Raw genomic sequence first — 23,358 nt, forward strand, 5'->3', positions numbered from 1 at the left:
CCAAATGGACACAAGAACATACATTAGTAGTTCGTCGAATCAAAATAAAGGCCAAGGAACTACCTTGCTTAGCCTTATCAGATCTAGATGCTTTTAAAATAATTGAATGTGATGCGTCTGAATTAGGCCTTGGTGGTATTCTTAAACAAAGAATGGAACCTAATGGAAAAGAACATCTAGTTAAATTCACTTCTAAAGCCTGAAATAGTACTCAGCAAAACTATTGTACGGTCAAGAAAGAAATACTTGCAATAGTCCATTGTGTAACAAAATTCCAAAGTGATATACTTAATACCACATTTCTAATATGAACAGATTGTAAAGCAGCTCGTGATGTTTTAGTTAATGATGCCAAAAACCTCGTCTCGAAACAAATTTTTGCACGTTGGCAATCTATTCTTTCTAGCTTTGATTTTACTATTGAACATCTTCGCGGTTCTACTAACCACCTTCCCGATTTCTTGACCCGTGAAATTTTGCAGGAGGGGCCGAGACCAAGTTAATTCCTATGAAGAATACTCTATACCAAATACAAATACAAATATAATGACTAGCCAAGACAGAGGAAAAGCGAAAATAGATATAGTACCAGCATCACCAGCTGGTTCCCAACTAATAAGTTATCCTCCTTCACCAATACTTTATTCCCCAAATAGACCCATAGACTATCCTGAGTATTCTAGCCAGAATCCAATATTTGTTCAGTCTCCTATCCCAAATAAAATATCAGCCCCTGAAAAATCCCAATTTGAAGAAACTGCATTCCTAATAGATATTGTCATTGATGATGAATATGCTACTGTTGATCCAAATAAAGTAGCAAACCCTTACCTACTAAAGCATATAAACCCCTCTAATAGAAATAAAACAACATAGTGGTATGAAGCTATTCTATTAGAAACAGGTTCAATCTCTCTAGTTCATTTCTATCATAAAAATACTAATATGGTGGCATACTCAAAATTACAAATAAGATAAATATTATCATATGATGATTGGGGACATGATCCTGCTAGAACAAAGAAACTCCAGGCACAAGAGTTTCAAAATAAATATTATAGATATTCGGAGTATATAGATGCCTGGCAAAAAATATCTGCCCTACAGAATATGAATTACTCTCATACTTGGTACCTCCAATTTAAAATGCCAATTACACAGCCATTCTCGAATTGGTTTAGAGATTGGTTTTTAGTTTGGGGATCAAGATCTCAAATACTACCAAAAAAATTGTAAATATCACAAGCAACCTTCACACCAAAAGAATTTACAGAGAGAGAGAGAAGAGAGAAGGACTGAAGAAACTCGATCAGAGATTTTGATGAGACAATGCGATGTTTTGAATGTTCAACCTTCTTCCTTTTATAGAGGGAGGACGCCAGGAGCTTATTAATTATCTTCTATTTTCCTTTACAGGTGGACAGCTTGATTATGATGGACGGCTGAGTGGAGATTCGCCTTGTCTGACAGCTGGTGGATAGGTTCGTCGGTGGAGAAGGACAGATTTGGACTGTAGTGTCGACGGAGAGGACTTCTTTGGACTGACGTGTCGGTGGAGAGGGATAGGTGGAGATGATGTCGGGACAGGTGGAACTTTTACTGTTGCAAAGGTGGAGATGACTTCGGGACAGGTGGCAAGTCCGGAGCTTTTACTGTAGCAATTTGTACTATTGTGTCGGCAAATTTCTTCTAGAAGCTCGGCCGGGTCATCATTCGGGCTTAATAGAGAGTGGGCTTCTATGAGAATCCATGAGCAGTCTGCAATTCTTCACTTTCCATTTCATTCGTACCTTGTGAGGACATATTTTCTGCTTCAACTTCTTCTTCGAATATTTGTAATAATTGCTTTTCCAGCTCCTCTTTCGTTGCTTTGGGATGTTGTTTCCTCATTTTTCTTATATACTCTGAAAAATTGTTTGGGTCAAATTTATTTGGGTCATTGGCGTGAAATATGCTTGGCTGGGAAATTGGAGGTATTCTCCTCAGCTTTATTTTTTCTGGTTCCAAGTTCTTGTTATCAAAGACATCCCACCATTTTGATAGATATTCTCTTACCTAATTTGGGAACATATTCAAAATTATTAACCATATTTTCTGAAATCCCATATTCCCATTTCAATATCCACGGAATTTGGTATATTGCCATAAAGTATAGGTGATGATCAATATTTGGGTACCTTACATTATATTCTACAAACTTGGCTTGTGATATTTGTAATTTTTCTGGTAATATTTGGGATCTTGATCCCCAAACTAAAAACCAATCTCTAAACCAATTCAGGAATGGCTTTATAATAGGCATTTTAAATTGGAGGTACCAAGTATGAGAGTTATTCATATTCTATACGGCAAATATTTTTTGCCAGGTATCTATATACTCCGAATATCTACAATATTTATTTTGAAACTCTTGTGCCTAAAGTTTTTTTGTTCTAACATGATCATGTCCCCAATCATCATATGATAATATTTGTCTTATTTGTAATTTTGAGTATGCCACCATGTTAGTATTTTTTTTTATAGAAATGAACTAGAGAGATTGAACCTGTTTCTAATAGAACAGCTTCATACCACTCTCTTGTTTTATTTCCATTAGAGGGGTTCAGATGCTTTAGTAGGTAAAGGTTTGCTACTTTATTTGGATCAACAGTAGCATATTCATCATCAATGACAATATCTATTAAGAATGCAGCTTCTTCAAATTGGGATTTTTCAGAGGCTGATATTTTATTTGGGATAGGAGACTGAACAAATATTGGGTTCTGGCTAGAATACTCAGAATAGTCTATGGGTCTATTTGGGGAATAAAGTATTGGTGAAGAAGGAGGATAACTTATTAGTTGGGAACCAGCTGGTGATGCTGGTACTATATCTATTTTAGCTTTTCCTTTGTCTTGACTAGTCATTATATTTGTATTTGTATTTGGTATAGAGTATTCTTCGTCGGAATTAACCTGGTCTCTGCCCCTCCTGCAAAATTCACGGGTCAAGAAATCGGGAAGGTGGTTAGTAGAACTGCGAAGATGTTCAATAGTAAAATCAAAGCTAGAAAGAATAGCTTGCCAACGTGCAAAAATTTGTTTCAAGACAAGGTTTTTGGCATCATTAACTAAAACATCACGAGCTGCTTTATAATCTGTTCATATTAGAAATGTGGTATTAAGTATATCACTTTGGATTTTTGTTACACAATGGACTATTGCAAGTATTTCTTTCTTCTCCCTAAAATAACTATATGTTGTAAAATGCACTATTTTTTAGACTTAAAATCTTTTTCATGGTCATACATCTCGATGTCGAGATAATCAATCAAAGTCAACATTAAAACTACCTTTTCCGTTGGATTTTTTAGGTGCATCCATAGTTCTACATTTTAAGGTTGCATCCTTATATAAACTCTTTCCTAATTTAAATCCTAACAAAAACTCAAAGGAGAATAGAGAGTAATGAAGGGGAAAGCCTCTACAAATCTACAATATTAGGGAAAGAGCTGGTACATGGAATTAATTATATATTGTAGAAGTAAAGTACACCTTAAAAATCTAATTAAAAATGAATGTTAGAAAATCCTCTAATTGATAATTTAGACCTCGAGACATACGGATATAAAAGGAAAATGATTCAAGTTCAAGAAATAGTAAAGCTTGTAACATGTTATCTAGACTATCCATATTTTAAAAATTTTCTGCATTAATTTGTAAAATTTAAATTTTATTATTAGGGATGGAAATAGATATTTAATCCATATATGGAACTTCATATTTTGGTAGGGCCTAGAGGTGCACCTTACTTTTATGTTTAAAGTTGGCATCTTATACAAATTTCATGAATGGAAATAGATGTTCAAGCCATTACTGGAACTTTATCGTTTGGTAGAGCCTTGAGGTGCACCTTACTTTTTATGTTTAAATTTCGTACCTTGTACAAACCTCAGCCATATATAATCGGGAATTTAAAATAACATTAGAGAATTTATTTGCAAATTCTATAGCTCTATCAATTGGTACTATTGTTCTTTGATATATGTTATGTCCTAAAAATCTTATTTTAGTCTGGCATAAACTTATCTTTTTAGCAGATACAACTAATCCAGCATTTTTAACTGCATTGTGAAAAGCGTTAATATGCTTAAAGTGTTGTTGTATATTTTCTGAGAAGATTAATACATCATCTATATATACTATCATAAATTTAATGTATGGGTTAAAAACATCATTCATTATTATTTGGAATTTAGAAGGGGCATTTTTCAATCCGAATGGCATGACATTCCATTCATATTGCCCAAAAGGGACATTGAATGTTGTTTTATATCTATCATTTTCATTGATTTGTATTTGCCAATATCTTGATTTTAGATCAAATTTTGAATATATGCAAGCATTTAATAATCTATCTAATAAATCTTTTTTATTGGGTATAGGATATTTTATCTATTTTAATGCTTTATTAAGAGGTTTATAATTTATTACTAACTTTGGAACTCCTCTTTACTTTTCGGCATTATTTTCTACATAGAAAGCTGCACAACTCCAAGGTGAAGAGCTTTTTCTTATTAGATTTTTGTTAAGAAGTTCGTCTATTTCTTTCTTACAAATTGCCAAAAGTCTTAAATTCATTTGTATTGGTCGTGCTTTTGTCGGTATTTTATTTTCTTTAAATTCATCCTCATAAGGTAAATTTACTATATGTTTCTTTCTGTTCCAAAAAGCATTAGGTAATTCACTACAGACTTCTTTTTCTATATATATATATATATATATATATATTTCTTTTTTAGGTCAGGTCCGGGTCCAAGTTAAGTTATAGTTCGGGTTTGATCGGGGTTTGCTAGAAGGGATTTTTTGTAAGGCTTTTTTTTTTTTTTGTTAAGGGCAAGCTTTCTAGGCTTCCCCTACAGCATAAAACTTATATACTTATCCTGAACGGAGGGCTAAGATTGTCCCAATCACAATGTCATGTCTCTGTACTATTTTATTTTAATTTTTTTATATAAACTATTTTGATACCAAATTTTAGACGTCCAATCCTCTATTAAACTCGTACTAGCGAAAAAATATAAAAAAAATATTTCTAATAAAATAAAATGACCAAAATACATGTGAAAATTTCAAGGGGTATTTTGGTCACTATATTTTATCGAAAAATTATTTTTAATATTTTTTATAGGTGCACCCCAGTGAAAAGATGACATGTACCAAATTTCATATTCATACAATTTGTATAAAAAAAGTTAAAATAAAATACTTTGGAAAATCAGATTTAAGATCAAATGGTGTGTGGTTCTTTTGATCAAAATGAGATAGCTGGATGGTAGGGGAAGCATAGATCTTCTATGTTGTAGGGGAAGTATAAAAACCTTTCAGATCTTCTATTGTGTAGGGGAAGTATAAAAACCTTTCCCTTTGTTAATTATGATGCTTCTTTAAAAAAAAGACAGTTTTCATGTCTCCTCAGAGATAACAAGTCTTTCGTTGCAGCTCTGCTACTTTGTTGTTTGGACTTAGATTCTGTTTGATTGTATTTGTGGGCTTCGCTATAGTGACATCGCCAATTCCTGAGAATTTTGATTCCCAAATTGATAATCGATCACAAAGTAAGAGCAAACTTCTTTAACTGCTTGTTGGATGTTGTATGGCTTGTATGAAGAGATTTTAGAAGTTCACATTTATTTATTTATTTATTTATTTATTTTCTTTTCTTTTCAATATTAACTTGGAACCTCATAAGAATGGAATTATAGATGTGATGTTATGGCACCAGCCACACTAAAAACATCTCTACCTAGTGCATGAGACTTCCCATTTTTATTGCCAAATAAAGATTAGCTTTATTTCGGAATATGGCCTAATGGAACACCCACTTTTAAAACTTCGTCGACCTTCAGAAAATGCTGATAGGTTTTTTAGATAAAATTATACCATAGCCATTGACGCATTGCATAAACTCAAAGGAACCGAGTTCAAAAGGCGGTGAAAAGCGTGTCTTCCTTTTTCTTGGGTAAGAAGTAAGGATATATAAATAAAATAAAATAACCAATTATTCAGTCTATACAGGGAGAAATGTGTTTCCATTGATTTCCATATCGTTTGGGAGCATGGCTAGTGGTAAGGCAGAGGGGCCTTCTGTGAATGTGTCCTGCTGCAATATTCAGTGTTTTGCAGCCAGTTGAATCATCATGTAAATTACAAATGGACTTGTATTCTACATTATCATTAGGTTTTACACTTCTACATTATCATTAGGTTTTACGCCAACGGAAATGTGTCTTCTCTCTGCTCAAAAGTTTCAATTTCTTACTCTCCTTTTTTTTTTTTTTTGACGAGTCTTGTCAATTACTTTTTCACAAACTTCGAACATCAAGAGGAGGAATAACATACCTTCTTAAGATGGGAAACTGTAGCAATACCAACAGATGCCACAGATTACCTTTGCATTTCAATACTGGGATCTTGATATTTGTTAATTTGTAATTTTGTAGCGTGCACAAGCAGCATGCATTCATCAGGCCACGAGTAACATTTTCCGCAATCGTACTTCGATATAAATCTAAACATCAGCCATCCTTTCCTGCAAAAGTAGTGCTGATGGTAGTTACAGCATACTACACAATATATACAAGTATCCTGATACTCATTCCCCTTCAATGGAATCCATTTTTGTTTCTATTGTTATTATGAAAGAATTGGTTAACTTTTTAAACAGTCCTGTCCTGTGTTCCCAAACAAGCACATTTCTAACAAAATTCAGCCAATATTTTATGCAACATTCATGTAATATTCATTTAGCAAATAAGGTGGCTATGGACAGGGGACAGTATATGCAAGCAAAGACAAACATATTCACAGTTTTCTGCATCTACAAGATATCTTATTTTTCACAATATACATCCATCGCATCCTGTGGTCCTCATGGTTTCGACCTTTCAAGCCTTTGAACCTCTATAGGGGTCTAACTTTATAAACCCCTTCTTGATGAACATTAAAGAGCGAAATGAATACAAAACAAAAATTCTACAGCTTGGGGACCACGTAAGAAAACACCCACCTGTATGGGTTGCCAGCCATTTAATAAGTTGAAACCAGGAGGATTTTGAATTAACTAATGGGAAACGAATCTACATGCTCTGGGTATCAGCAGTCTGGCTGTTCATCGAATATGGCCAAAATTTTCACTGCGACAGTTGACCAAATAATTCTTTGGATATGGCCAATTTTTTCACTTCCATACCCCTCCAAGATTCTTCAGCTATCACCAATCACACTCTTGATTGAACCATGCAAACTTCTCACTCCTATATTTTCTTTAGTTACCACCAATCAAGCTCTTGATCAACCGATTTTCTGGCTGCACTATTTTACAAATATTCCACAACTAAATTTCCCAGAAATTCTATTTCGTACATCATGAAATCAGCTTCCTTGGAACACGTTGCCGAGGATAAAGAATGATGGCTAATATTGCTGATAAGCTTAGACCAAATGCACCACCAAATGGGTGCCATGGACAACTACCTGTTACCCAAATAGGGGTGTCCGGTCGATATGTGAAGATGCCAATGGTTTGCAGAATAAAATTGGTAACTAAAAGGCCTGTATGTATTCCTATAGCTAAGCAAAGGCTGCCTTTGCTTCTTTCCTTGGCTCCTGACATGGCCAAGGACAACAACCATAGCCCGGGTATTGCGGACAGGGACCTGCAATAAAAATTGACGAAACAAGATTTCTGATGAGAACCTTTCAATGTCAAGCAGCAACTATTTGCTTGCCCTAAACAGTAAGCCAAGTAGAACTCATGTTCCATCATCCAGTTGTGTGTTTGCGTGTGTATGTGTGTGTGTATGTCTGTGTCTGTACGTGCACATGCGCATATGTGTGTGTGCCTGCATGTGTGTTTGGGAGTGTGTGTGTGTATGTGCAGGCCCTTAGACTGCCTGGAATAAAAATTAAGAGACTTTAAGAAATAACCCCTTTGATTGTGCGAGTTCATCCAAATAGGCCCAAGAGAGTAGGTTAGACTCAAATGTATAAAAAACTTAAAAGAGAAAATATCTCCATATCCTCTATTTTTAGATTTTATTTCTTGATAAACCCAACATTTCAAAATGTATTTGCTAAACCCCTGGCCACTTTAAACCTTTTTTTTAACCTAAACAACTATGCGAAAGACATGCTCTTTCTAAACCCAATCATTTCTTTCTCTTCACTTATATACCCCAAACTTCTCTCTCTCTTTTCCTGGGTCTCTCACTCTCTCTCCTCCTGTGTTTTTCCAAACACCTCTCTCTCTCCTCCCGGTAACCTCTCACCTCCATGAAGTCCTTTTCTCTCTAGAAGTTTGGGAGGATGACTCTTAGAAAAGGCATGTTTTTTAAGATTTGTTTGACCTAACAAAACAGGTTTAAATTAGCTAAAGCGGTTAGAAGAAATACAATCTACAATTTTTATGCCCCAAGATATCTTTTAAAACCTTAGGTCTATTATGAAATGAAACCTAAAAATTAGGGGTATGGAGATATTTTCTCAAACTTAAATTCAGTCCTGACTTGGTCATGTACCTGTGTTTCAATTTTCAAGAAAAACTAGCGGTATTTTAATTTTAGAAGGAACTTTTTCATTCTGCCGTCAAGATTCCAGCTTGAGACCAAGTTCAATATACTACTAAAATCCCCACAACATTGTTTGGTATTAATTTTGGTAGCTTTAATTCAAAATTTGAATACCTCACCCAAGCTTGAGTTAACATAAACTCAGGGATCTCATGTCAGTTGACTCACACAGGCCGTGAAAAAATAGGGTATGGTTTAAAGTATATATGCTAAAGGGCCAGTTGGGGTGTGCGCCCTTAGGGATATTCATCCCTTTTATGTATCGAGGGAAAATAGGTTTTTGTTCCCTACAGATATTATCAAAGAGCTACTGTTTGCAGCATTTTCTGCACGATCAGGGTTCCAAAAGTGTCCAACATAAACGCCTTAAGGTACTAAACCCACACACTAGGAGGAAGATAGCAGTACTAATCCCGAATAGTAGATTTTGAGAGAGAGAGTACCGCTGAAAGAGAGCAAAAACTAGCCCAGAAATCACAATAGCCTTATGATACCCAATATCAACAGCAATTTCTTCAGGAAGCCATGATCTGAAAAGTAGCTCTTCCACAGCGGCGATGCTAATTGCTGTGAAAAACCCTTTTGCAGAGAGAAGTAGCATGCTTCTAAAGGCCCTGAACCCATCAAGCATGCTCGACGGCGATGGAGTAAGAAAGGACGGCGAAGTGACTTTTGAGTAACCAAGTGTAGCATTCATCAGATGGATCAATACAACAAGTCCCCCGCCTGCTGCCAAACCCTTGAGAAGATCATGGAACTGTGAATAAGAAAGACACATTAGTCTTTCATCAGAAGCATGAAAAAACATAAAAGAATACAACAGAAAAAGAAAAGGTTCGAAATCAGAGGTGGATACTAGAAACTACAAATTCAGTGACAACATTAAGTTAGGGCTTGTTCTTTTCTGTCTGGGCTTTGTGAATTTCAAGTTTCCTGAAATGCTACAAGTATCATCTTCCAAAAGACAAATTTTGCCACAACAAAAGTACGATGTTTTCATACATTAGATGGTGAATTTAGCTCCAGCCCATATTGCTGAAGTGGATTTTCATAGCTTCGAATCCTTCTACCCCAGATCGTGACAAGGATCACAATAGCAATGTATAGCCCTATAATGCAAATGTATTCAGCAATTCCAGCTGAACTTTGCCTGGTCCACTTCTGTATAAAAGTTGGAAGTAGTGGAACAACAACTGGGGACCATAGAAGCAACACCATACAGACAAACCCAAGAATCCTACAAAACCAAGATAGTAAGATAATTATGAAAATGATTATCTCATTTTCAAAGGAATTAGATAATATTAGAGCATAACATGCACAAAATGAGGAACATAAGACATGAATAAGAAGGCAAAATAAAGAAATTGACGCATGCAACCCAGAGGTGATTGAAAAAGCATATAATATGAGATCCACAGTATGATTTAGAACTACAGGTTATCTCCAAACGTTACATTTTTATTTTCTCTTCTTTTTTCTTTTTTTTAAAAAAAACAAAACAACAGAAAGCATAAAAACATGAAGAACTTCAGTTCATGAGACTAAATGCTAAAGTCAAAGTTGCAGATAGCACTGGCTTATCACAAGCACCTCAATATAAGGAGTTTGGTACAGAAAACCTATCCCATTGTGTAGGTGTTGTATGTGAACCTGACATATTGGGGATGGGGTAAAAAACAGGCACCCATTCCCAATATGGCGGCTCTAAGAAGCGACTTGAGCGCTTCATCCAAAAAAGCCTTTAAATTACAACAATACCAAGCAGAGTTGTCCAAGACTACTGATGGAACCGTTGCGCATGAGTAAATAGAGAAGTGGTTTCTTGTCAATAGCACATACAAAAGAATGTTTGGATTCAACCAGATGTTTTCAGGAAGAGATATACTACGCATTCGATCATGACCAAGATCAAATGGACTATAGTTCAAATTTGGAATAAGAATTCACATCACACTGGCATGAACTGGAGCCAAATGTTACGCAGTGTCTGATTTTGAATGTTACTTTTGCACTTCTACTATTGTGTTTCCGACAAACTCAATCATACTAAAAGAGTATTACTTACCCCAATTGATTTACACAAGTAAGCCTCCAAAAGGTCATATGCATTTGCTGCTTCAGAACTTTCTATTTACCCTATAATTGTTTTTTTTATTTATGCGAAGAAAATCACAGCCCACTGAAATCCCAAAGTTTGCAATCGGTGGCCTGTTTACTTATTAAAGAAAACAAAACCTGCAGGAACCTGATAGGACTTTCAACAATGTATGTCTACAACAGATTGTCGCTTTATCTTTCAAAGAAATCAAAACTGTCGAATTTTAACTGGCCTTTCGGATCAGAAAGGTCTGTTGTGAACCCGAAGTTTACAAACGCTATGCGTTCTTATCCGGTTGAAATTTTCAAACTTTTAGTTCCATGAAGACCAATACCGAATATAAATATAAAAATGCAAATATCCATAGTTTCAAATTTCCAAGTTGCAGCCTTTCCCATTGCAGTTCTATGTATTCCAACTACTCAAATTTCCAAGTTGCCTCCACTTTTGCTCCTCATGATCCCTTTTGCCCAGTCCCAAATGGCCGGACTGACCGCATCAAGCTAGCTAGTTCGACTGGTCCTATCATTCACTGGTGCATTGGCCACTCCTAGCCAGAGCAAAATGGGGTTTGCACCAAAACCGATCAAACCACCGCTGGATTTGTTGGGCCAATATAGTATGGTTGAATCCGACAAAACAACTTTGAAAAGAATGTGCTTTTTACATTATATTTCATATCGCTTGACTATTTTCCCTTCTTTTTTTTTTCCTCCAGAAATCTTGCCCAATGACAATCAAACTGATTTTGACAGGTGCAAACCATTTACCAATGGCCAGTCCAATCTTGATAACACCACTATAAAATCCAATAACGCAAAAGATAAAAATGTATCCTACCCTATTCCAATAGGTCTTTCAATACTTAAGGCCTATCAGAATTTGACAGGTTCCCATTTTATTTAAAAAGATACGACAGAACCTATTGTAAACATATGGTGTCAAAAAGCTTTTAGGTTCTGACAGGTTCATTTCCTTTTAAAAAAAAAAAAGGAACCTATACTAAATTTTGAGATGACAACATGTTCTAATTTTCTGCGTATTAAAAAAGACTAAAAGGGTAAAATCAAAATGTTTTGCACCAGAACAGATGAGACCTGTCAAAGACTTACTTAAGAAGAACATTGGGGAAAATTCCATCTCATCAATCAGAGTAACGTTTATACTAACTCATAAAAATCCTTTTGTATAACTAACAAACAAGCATTTTAAAACAAACACGGTCACGAGCCAGAGTGAGCCTCTAACTCACGAGAGTTAGCAAATCACTCAGCCAAGTCTCTAGGTAAGAAACACAGGAGACCGGGACTCAAGAGAGACTCGCCGAAACTTTGGAGCTTTTCATCTGGATCCAGCACCCTGCCGGGTCCCAGTGACTCGGACGAGTTCAAGTCACCCATTTTCTTGAACTCTGGTATAAACTATTAAAATTACATGTAGGAGTAGGGACATTTTAGCTGGGCCACATACATTTCATACTTTTATTAAGGTTCTGACGTCAACACAATAGTTTGTAAGCCCAATGTGTTGTCTCAGGGAATGATGGGTGTACCCAAACCAGACCATTGTCATATAGATTTAGAAAAAAAGCCAAATGGAGTCTGGCCATGTTGCATTTGAAAAGAAGGGTTTTTCTAACACAGAAATTCTAAACGACCCCACCCATGCCCACACCAGATCATCAGTTTGACTCCGATCTAATGACAGACTGAGTTCAAACTTGGGTTAGCATTAACAAACCAAGATCATAAGAAATGTGAATTAAGCAAAAACAACTTTCTCCTCATGAGTATTTCTCAATTTTTCATGAGGTATTAATATGAAACATACAAGAGTAAGAGATGGGCAAATCCTTCAGATCTTGAATATTTCCTCCATCATACTAGATATTCTAAGGTACATTCTGTCTCCCCATGGGTTCAATATGTGAAACACCTTCCACTATCATAAAATCCTAAAAGAATTGGGGAGAAACCCTATGGCCTGTCAACAAGGCTCTCACTTCTGCATCCATAGCCTCACAAATGCCCATGGGCTTCATAAGAGTTTTGAGCATCCTATCAAGAATGACTCTTATCAAACCATCCACCTAGTATCACAAGATTTTCCTGAAAGCTTCAATTAAAATTAAAATATGTGCAAGGATGGAATTAAGCTACGATTTCCTCCAAAACAAAGAACTCCACTCGTTGCTTCATTTTAAGGCACTCCTCAAAGGAATGGTTCGACTAGACATGCTTACAGACTAATAAAATGTACACTTGTAACTGTCATTGATTCATTGCTGATTGGAACTTGTTCTGGATGTCCATTTGATCGAATCATCCAGATCTAGATTCTAGACTCTATTCTTTATGTTCTAAAGTTAACTATAGATTCTCTTCCCATGGGTCATCCATATATCAAATTGCAGTTATCTTTACTCTAATAGCTATTGAGTGGCCATGAAAGGCCAAAACAATACAAACAGATTATCGTTAACTCCTGCAAGGACATTTATTGAAACTTCTTGGTTGTAAATCTCAGGATACTTGTGGCACCACAGATCAGTTCCCAAAATGGTGCCAGATTATGCATTATGTTGTTACAGCCAGTATTTATTATATATGTGGTGTCACTTAATGTGCCATGCTCCATTTGCATATTTGTTAAGTACAGAGTACCTAGATAATGTGTCATGCTCCATTTGCATATTTGTTAAGTACAGAGTACCATGTAACCTGACCGGCAAGCATATGTTATACATTCTAAATGATAAGGATCTTCACCTATTCCAGCACAATTGGGATCTGTATTTTGCATATTCTTTATAGTTGGCTTTGATAACATATTTTACAAAATGAGCATATGAACTATGCAAAAATCTTATGCCTTAAAAAATGATAAGAAATGACCTTCTCGAAAATGAATCTTCTTATAATTGATCTTACGGACAAAGGAATTAGAATACTTGCATCAGACAAACAAAGACAAGTAAAACTTTGTAAACAAGACTTTCATGCTAGCGGCAGTTAGAATATAAACGGCATATACAACCAGTCTAAGCAATGTCTACGAAGGAGTAGTTCTTTTTCTATAAATAATTAATTACTATCGTTAAAGGAAAACTCCGAAAGTACTCGAAAGTTCTATAGGGAAAATTTTAATGTATGAATGAACAATTTTAAGAAATTTAAATTTTAAATAATCTTCAAAAGGTAAGGACAGTACACAGATGAGACTGCAAGAAAACTCTTATAATCATCCATACCTCTGGAGCAAGGGCCGCTCCGCTATACGCAAGAACATTATTAGCCTGTCAGTCAAACTCATAGCACCACGTAATCCACCCCATAGTAGGGCAGCCTTCCCAATCAGCCTCAATATTCCGCCTTTTTGTCCCAAGTCTGCAAGTATGGCCACCAACCTGCATGCTCAAATGTTTCAACTCAAAAACTCAAGAACACCATCATCATCATCCAAGCCTTAAAAAACTCAAGAACATATAAAGTAAAAAAGTGACAACAACAGGTAAGAAAATAAACATGCGATCTAACCTTTCCTGGTCAACTCCCCCATCACTCTTAGTAGGAACCACGGGAGCAGCAATGGACATGGCTTTCTCTGCAATGCTACTTACTAAACTATGTTTGCTCTTTTCCTCAACTGAATCAACAACTATTCCACCTTCATCTTCTGAATCTCGTTTCCCTATTTTTGCATTAGATGGCATCTCAGTCTTCTCATGACTTTCGGAGTTCTTCATTTTCTGTAATTCCCAATTTAGTCAGTAGAATGTAAGAAAACCACGGAACATGCATAAAAAATAAGTAGGTCGCATATCCAAATGAATAACATAGAGATTTGATAAGGTATGCAACAATTGAAAACATACTGTTTCCCTGACGGTTAACATAACTGCATACTGCAGCTACAATTCATAAAAACAAAAAAATATGCCACAGAATCAAGAAAGTCAGGTAGAATACTATAACTAAGAAAATGACAATCCAATTTCAATTTTAAAATATTTTTATTTCAGGCCCTTTTATAATGTTGATGGCATGATACAATTGCATATTTACATTCAAATTAATGAATATATAACCGTGCTAGACACATGAATGAAATCATATTATCAAAGATAAAGATAAAAAATTAATTCACATTACAAAATAGAATGAAGACCGGCATCAGCCAAGTGTAGTGTTTGAAAACAAGAAGTCAAGCTCAAATCCATCAGGGGTCTCAAGCCCGAGTCAGCCACTAGCTCGGCCAAGTCGATAGTCCAAATTGGCCAAGTCCCTGGGTAAAAAGCTCAGGCAGACCAGGGCTTGGAGACTTGTTAGGGTATGTGGCATTTAAAACCAGTGAGAGCACATAAAAAAATAAGAAATATAGTGAACTGTACAGTTCAGTGGGACTGTATGTTGGTTGACTGACCTAGAGTTGGGTGGTCTGTGGGTCAAATCATGTCCAAAACCCTTTCCCCTAGGCATATGCACTATTGTTGAGGGTTTTCTAGAGGATCACCCCTTGTTGAGGTCAGAGAGAGGCCCAGGGGCAATATGTGCATACCAAGAGAGTTTTGTGATATCCTATGTGTGGTTGTAAGCTTGTGAGAGCAAGGTTCAATCTTCAACAAACTTCTACACGACACATACATATGACAGTCACTTTCAATGAAGAAACCCTATAGAGGAATACATGTAGATGTCCATAAAGAGTATCCCCTTGCACTATAGTGATACGTACATGTGACTTGCTCTTCGGGGGAACCTGTAATTTACATACTAGGCCTGTGGCTTCACTATTTATTGCCTAGCTTTGATGGGCCAATCATGAGCCTCTGCGTATAACTGCAAGTCATGGGTCCCATTGGGTTGGTTTGATAAGATAGTTGTGGATCACGGATTCTAGCACAAGTGGAGTGCCTTACCATTCACTGTTTTTTTACTACTAATACCAAACCACTGCTAGAGCGATTTCAGAGTGTTTTAGACTTTTAAAGAACATTATAAATATTGTTCCAGATGTCTTTATGTTCATGTGCTTTTTAAATATTTTTCAGATTTTAACAAAACTATTTTATGCATAAAAAACCCCTAAAAGTGCAGTATCGATATTTTGGAAACTTGTAGGGGCATAGTGGGACCCACGTGGCGGACCATGGGCCCAGCTCCCACACATGGGGGATCCACAAGGGGTGGGATGTGGGGCCCACATGGGCTAGACGTCCCACACTAGGTGACACTCTCCAGTTGTAGGGGGAAGGTTTCCCACTTGTTTGGGAAATGTTCCCTTAGGGACTTTGTGAGATTATGGTATTTTAGATTTAATTAGTTAGGAGTTATTCATATGATTTTGAAAATTAACCAAGACTATTTAACTTTGAATTTCTATAAAGTTTTGTAAGAGAAGAAACTCCAGTCAAAATAGAAGATAAGTTTTGATTGGTCTTATCCTAGGTTAACTAGGAGTAGATATCGGTCAAAGAGGATAAGGCTTCTAGATTCCTTCTTAATCATGATGGTTGATTTTATGAATGGATGGCTCGGATTTGTTTTGCCTCTCACCTCACAGATTCTCCAGAAATCATATGGTCAAACTGTATCCCAATTGAGATGGGCATTACCCTAGGGCCATTGAAGCCTATATAAAGAGAGTCCTCCCCTCATTCCCACCATCTAAGTTCAGACCTTTCTATCTCCTCTCCTCTCCTCCAGGCCGCTCTCTCTCTCTCCATATAGGGTGGTATGCCAACCAGTCCACCCTGAAAGGAGGGGCATGCCCAGCCCATTTTGAGGCCAAGGTTGGTACGTTTGTGGTATAACCCGAGGTTAAGGGTTGAAAAGAGACCCAAATTCTAGTCGATGCTCTCAGCCCCAGTTTCGTTAGAGGGTATTGCCCTAGGTGCTTCCCTGTTCCGAGGATTTAGTAGGACCAAAGGATCATAATGAGTCGTTAGTTTGGTAATCAGGTGTGGGCGGGTACCCCTAAGCAAAGTTTCAATCAGTCTCCCCAGTTTTGTTTAGCAATTTATTTTTTCAGTTCTCGATTCATATTTGTTTTAGAAGTCCTAATTGCATTGGAAGTCTAATTTAAATTAGGATTCCTACTTGGACAAGGAATCCTAGTTAGATTAAAATTCTTAATTGTATTAGATTCATATGGTAAGTTTGAATTCAATTTTGAATGAAGTTTTCATTTGGTAGTAAGAGTTAAAGATCCTAGATTGTAGTAGGTTTATTTTTGCATTATATTGTGGCAATTATAAGTAGAAATTCTAGTTATTAATTAAAAAAAAGGGAGAATTTTGAATTTATACCTTAGAATTGTACATAACCGCACCTTTCGAGACACACCCAAAATTTGGCGTTTTTCATCCGAACTCAAAAAGTGACTCAGACAGGGCTGAGCCCAAGTCAACAACTTTTTAAACACAAGTTTAATATGTTCACCCGTTTGCCCATCTGGGAAGCTGCCTATTGCATGAGGTAGCCCAAAATTTCAAGTAGGGAAGATGGCGGTGAGGACAACTGGGTTTTGGGACACAAAACCCTGAAACTTAATCTTTCTATTTGTGTGGTGTTTACCACGTTCTCCTAAGCAAAGAAAGGCAAAGTTACATCCATAGAAATGAAAAAGGTATTTGGGTTAAGGGAACCAATAAACCAACACACCCGGTCAACAATCCTACTTAGGCTACTGATTGGGAAGTTTAGGGCAAAGGAAGAATACCTTCACATGGCCTTTATTGATTTAAACAAGCTTATGATAGAGTACCTCGAGATTTAATTTGGTGGGTGTTACAAACCAAAGGATTCTCCAGATACTATACTGACTTGGTGAGAAATAAGTACGAGAAAGCATTAACTAGTGTGCGAACAACTAGAGGAAAGACAAGTGAGTTTTAAGTAACAATAGGTCTACATCAGGGACTAGCATTGAGCTCATACCTCTTTGTCTTAATTATGGATGACTTAACTAGGCACCTACTAAATGACATACCATAGAGTATGTTGTTCGCAAATGACATAATTTTGATCGATAACCCCTGAAGCAGCGTCAATACAAAGTTAGAACTTTGTAGGGATGCTCTAAAATTTAAAAGTTTTAAAATTAGCCAGACTAAGACAGAGTATATGGAATGTGAGTTTAGTAATAATAGGAGAAGAGACGAGGAAGTATTTAAGATTGATAGTCAAGAAATACCATAAAGAGCACACTTTAGATATCTTGGGTCGATAATCAAGGAAAATGAAGAAATTGAGGAAGATGTCACACATAGAATTAAAGCCTGGTGAGCGAAGTGGAGATGTGCAGCCGGAGTTTTATGTGATGGCCACATACTAATAAAGCTGAAAGGGAAGTTCTATAGGACAGTTGTGAGACCAACTTTGCTTTATGGGGCAGAATGTTCAACAGTCAAGAAACAACATACCCATAGGATGAGTGCAATTGAGATGAGGATGTTGTGATGGATGAGTGACAATACAAGAGTGGATAAAATTCAAAATGAATACATTCGGGAGAACTTAGGTATGGCTCCAATTGGCGATAAGATGAGAGAAAGTAGACTTAGGTGGGCTGGCCATGTGCAGCGCAGACTCAGTACAACACCTGTTAGGAGGTATGAGTTGGTTCAAGTGGAAGGCTCAAAACGGGCAAAGGATAGGCCCAAAAGGACATGGATGAAATTAATGAGAAAATATATGGGGATTTATGGCCTCACTGAGGATATGGCCCTTGATAGAGTACAATGGCAGATCAGGATTCGCATAGCCGACCCCAAATAGTTAGTAAAATGCTCTGGTGATGATGATGACCCAACTAACAATGGCTTGAGAAAAATCTTTGACGCAAGTAGCTCGAAAACTTCTCTTTTAACCCTTCTTGAAGTTACACAATGATCTCTGATCCAATCAAAATCTTCAAAACAACCCATAAGAAAAAAGAATCAATCTCAATCTCACTAATCTAGTTTAATTTGTTTAACACACAAAAGCAAGGCTAGGAAATATACTTACCCAAAGTTCCTCCTGCCTAAAAAGTGGGAAGACAACCTAAAATGCCCTTAAACAAGGGCATTTTCCCCAATTATGAATGACTTGAAGGCGAGCACCAGGTACCTGGCTACCTAGGGCAAGCTGCCTCACCCTAGGTGAGATGGCTAGACCTCTAGCTGACTCAGGCAGAAGCCCAGGCTGGTCAGGCTCCACAACTTTTAGAGCTGTGCATCAGTCAGCATGATCAAAGTTGCTTTTGAATTGTTGAGAACCGGCATCGACAGAGGGAAAGTACTCTAGGAAATACAAAGACACAATGGGAGATATACTGCAAGAAAATTGCTAAACACTTCATATTCAATAACTATTCAAACATGAGGTTTAATTATCTGGTGTGTAAAATGCAAAAGAAGAACAAAGTTATGATAGCAGGTAGCCATACATAGAGGCTAAATATCTACTTTTTAGAATTTTTCCATATATATCTCCTCTGACTTCCTTCACTTTAAACTCCATATTCCAATTTGTATGCGAAAAAGGCAAATTATATGGGGAAAAAAAAAAAAAATTGTCATACTTAAGTTAAAGTAAATTTCCATGTAATTACCTGATGATGTGCCACTACAGCAGTGGCACCAAGGGCAGCAGTAACAGCTCCTACCATGACATTCTTATTGTTCAGTACTTTTGACTCATCCATCTTTGTGCGACCACTTAGTGAGCCAAATTTAGAATCACTATTTTGACTAAGGTAATTCTCCACCACATTGTGAACCTCACCATTCAAACATGATGTGTGGCTCTTATCTAAGTATTCAAATTCAGTAATTACATGGAAAAAATTTCTTAAAGCCACCAAAACGGATCCAACAATGACCCCTACTGGCAGAATTTTCCCCAAAAGTGTGGCATCCTTGGTGGCAGATGAGATGGCCTCCACAATATGCGCCCCATTAAGAGTAAAATTATCCATACATGCACTACTTTTACATGCTAAAGTGTTCCTTGAATCCATGTTAGATTTTAATTTAACTTTTTGAAAATCTAGAAAATCATTTTTGGCTGTGAGTGAGATGGCATTTGCTACATCCTCCAGTTCATGTTCAAGAGTTGAATCCGCTGTTTCTGTACCAGGCAAGCCCATCCTGCGAGCCACTTCCACTTTGATAGCGTCCAAGACAATTTTCTTCACTGCAAGCATCAGTTCCTCAACAGTATCAGCATTCTGTATTGCTTTCGAGGAAAACTCATCTGTTTCTATATTGCCATCTGCTGACCACTGAATAGATTCGTTATCCAACAATACATAAGCGGGCTCAATATATCTCTTAGTATCAGCCTCTCGAAAAGATGAATCTTTCAGTTGGTTTTTATCTTTAATATCGTTATCTTTAATATCGTTATCTTTAATATTTCTATACATTGGTACATCTTTTACAGAGTCGCTTGTATGCCCCATTTGGTCCAATAGCTTCCACTGACCTTCTTCTGGAAAGTACTCAAGGAAAAGGTCATTTGTCGAATTCATGTCCAGCTGTTTTCTGTATGACTTATCCAACAAAGCATTTTGTGTATTGTATCCTTTGTACGAGTAATTCCCATACGGATTCACTGTTATCTGTAATGGAAAATTATATACATACCTAACAGACCTTGAATTTTCTGGGAGAACTCTATAATGTCCCAACCCATGCTTCATACAGTCGGCCTTTTGCCTATCCAAACAACTAGCAGTATCATTCTTAGTTTCCTCTGTCATTTTACCACTGATTACTGGATTTCCTTTGTCCCCAACCATGCTTCTCTTCAAGAACGTATTATTGTTATGGGAGACAGTCTCTTGTCCCTTTTCATCTAAGTGATCGTCACGTGGGTTAGCAACCGGATTATTGTTGTTCCTCAGAAAGTTATTTGAAGAACTACCATCAGAGTCCACATCACGACTGGAGCCATGTACTTCTGCATCATCTTCACTTCCCCCAGACTTATATTCACAATTGAGCTGTCTCTTAGGCAAGACACCATTTTTCTGGTCCTCTTTTTCATCTTTGTCCTGGTTTTCCTTTTCCAGCTGGTCAATCATATTCTCTATTACTCCAAACACACTATTAACTGCCACTTGGGTTGAGTCGTCAAGTCCTGTAAGGGCATCTAAAGCTTGAGTGACACTGATAGTTGGGGATTCGAATGAAAGAACAGATGACATCTGCCCTTCATCTTTTGTGGCCATGGGATTTCCTTTATTCTGATCCGTGATGGACTGTTTCTCTTCATTTTTCTGAGCATCACTTGGTTCTTTCTTCAACAAGGAATCATCTGCAGAAACCCTGCCTGTTTCATCATTGTTTTGATTCCCTTTCCAAGGTTCTTCTGAAGCCTCTTGGCCACCACTTGATTTCTCAATTCCTTGACTACTATTGGGTTTTTCTGCATCTTTGTTGCTTTCCAAGCCACTTTCAACATTCCCAGAAGCTTGAACTGTTTCCTCTTGTGCATGTTTATTGTCACCAGGAATCACTGCCGTGTCATCCAAAGAATCAACCCTTGAAGTAATCCCATCCCCTCCAGACTTAGTATCACATAGGCCTGAATCTTCTCGAATATTGGATGAAGTTTTAGATTCTAATCCTGATGGGTTTTTCAGAGAATGCTGTTCTTCACCAGATTTATTGCCATTAGAAGAACTTGGCATGTCATTATGAGAAGTAGATGGGAGATTCCTCTGGTCTTCCTGCAACCTTGATTCACTATCCCCCTGTGAGGATTTCCCTTCATTATGAGAAACTTTATTTGACTGATCTGAAGAAAGGTTTCCAAAAGTGAAACTTTTTTCTCTTGATTTGTCCTGAACTTTGGATTTCATCTCTGATGTTATGTTGGGGAACAAACGGGTCTTCATGAGCCCAGTGAGATTCAAAGTTTTCCCCTGAGCCTGAACAATTTCATTTACAGCGGATGTTAACTTTCCACGAACCTCTGGTGGCACAGCTTCTTCCAAAGCTTTCATAAGTGTTTCTCCCTGTCCAACGGCATTCAAAACCTGGGGAGCATAAAAGAACATCAGGTCCTTTTTTTCTTTATTGAGACAATGAGGTAGTCAAGAAATCCAGTAAGAGAAGGTATATACAGATCCAAAAGCATGTCCAAAAGGAATAAGCCAAGGTTAAAATGGTTACAATTTCAAAAAACATTGAGCTCCAATCTTCTGAAGCTATCTGATATAAATAACTAACAGGAAGCCATGAAAAATAATAGATCTCATTGATAGTCTTTTATGCAAATGAGAATATAAAAAAAAGTCCTCATTACAATGGTAGAAGAAAATTGATTTTATACATATGCCCACATGATGAAGTGCAAGCGAGGTAAAGGTACATGTTCCGGCATGACTTTTGTTATTCAGAAACACAGAGACAGTAAAAACATGGTCTTTGCAACTTGTGTTCTTGAGCCTTTGTGGTAAACAATGCACTATTTCACTAGAATTGGTCCTTTTTGTAATAGCACACCACCAAGTGCTTTGCATTACGAAAGTCTCCCATGAACATTCTCTATCTAGCTAAAATTTTCCTCATGTGGAATACTTATCAAAACACAATCATGGAAAATAAATGCCTCTGGAAGGAAATAATAAATCCCTACATATATTTCAATCACTGACAGGAAATTGGTGCATCATAATATCAACGAGCATGCAGTAAATGCAATCCAGAAATGCAAATGCTAGAGCATACCAACATTAGCAAGCCATGCTTAACATATCTTCCATCAATCTATTGGAGTATATGCCACTTTATATAGCCACAGAAAGCAAATGGCATATCCCACCTAATATCATTTCGCAGTATTAACAACATGCAATAGAAACCCAGCTGGACCATAAATAAATAGAACTGAATAGTTCCAAGGTCTCGAACTTGTTTTCGATCTAGCCAGTTGCAACTGACAATGGCTATGTCTCAAGAAAGGATCTTAATAAAAAGGGAACAAAGAAAATAGATGACTAGATATTTACCAAAAGGAAAATAGAGTAGGAAAAAAACTGTAAGGGCAAGTAATCACACGATCAATCCAAATACACATGCATCAAGACTGGATTACCCCCCCCCCCTTTTTTGGCTATGCTTTCATCGAGGTGAAATTTAACAATTGAAGCACAATGTCATACAGGTGAAACATAAAATTCCCCGTAATCTGGACCCACATGTTAGTTAGAAACGAGTCTGGATCAAAACTATCAACAACCACTGGTCTTAAGGAGAAATAATATTATGATGAATTAACTATTGATATACATAATAGAATGCATATAATGACTTCCAATGCAGCGCAAGAGATGACTTACCAGACAGATATTCTACAGTGAGAAAATTGCCACTATTAAAATTTGATGGATTTCATTAACTTGCATGGATCAAATGTACCAATTAAACTTAATAAATGCAAGTAGAACTACATGGAGACTCTGAAGATATGCAACTAATAAAGTCAGCCCTTTCACTGTATATTGCAAAAGAGCCCATACTGATTCGCTATTGGGTCTTGGGGACAAGATAACTTGAACAAATTTTAATCTTTCTTTTTGGTTTTTGACAAAATTGCTAGGTTATGGGGTGTGAACCCCTAAACCAGCTACACAATAGAACCAGTAATCCAGAATT

The 23,358-nt window shown here is 36.8% G+C and overlaps 1 protein-coding gene across 1 annotated transcript in view; it reads right to left on the reverse strand.

Moving 5' to 3' along the window:
* Nucleotides 1-6,756: 6,756 nt before the first annotated feature.
* Nucleotides 6,757-23,358, reverse strand: part of LOC18433688 (alpha/beta-Hydrolases superfamily protein) — a 31,261-nt gene continuing 14,659 nt past the window's right edge. Inside the window, exons 6-11 of the mRNA XM_020666706.2 lie at nt 19,305-21,737; nt 14,246-14,457; nt 13,960-14,115; nt 9,611-9,845; nt 9,052-9,365; nt 6,757-7,696 (exon numbers count right to left, since the gene is read on the reverse strand). Of these exons, the coding sequence (XP_020522365.2) occupies nt 7,405-7,696; nt 9,052-9,365; nt 9,611-9,845; nt 13,960-14,115; nt 14,246-14,457; nt 19,305-21,737 (3,642 nt within the window). The 3' untranslated portion in view covers nt 6,757-7,404. The remainder of the gene's footprint in view (nt 7,697-9,051; nt 9,366-9,610; nt 9,846-13,959; nt 14,116-14,245; nt 14,458-19,304; nt 21,738-23,358) is intronic.

Source organism: Amborella trichopoda, chromosome 12 (genome assembly GCF_054954075.1).
Source record: "Amborella trichopoda isolate Santa Cruz 75 chromosome 12, AtrichopodaSantaCruz75HAP2 v2.0, whole genome shotgun sequence".
Lineage (NCBI taxonomy): Eukaryota > Viridiplantae > Streptophyta > Magnoliopsida > Amborellales > Amborellaceae > Amborella > Amborella trichopoda.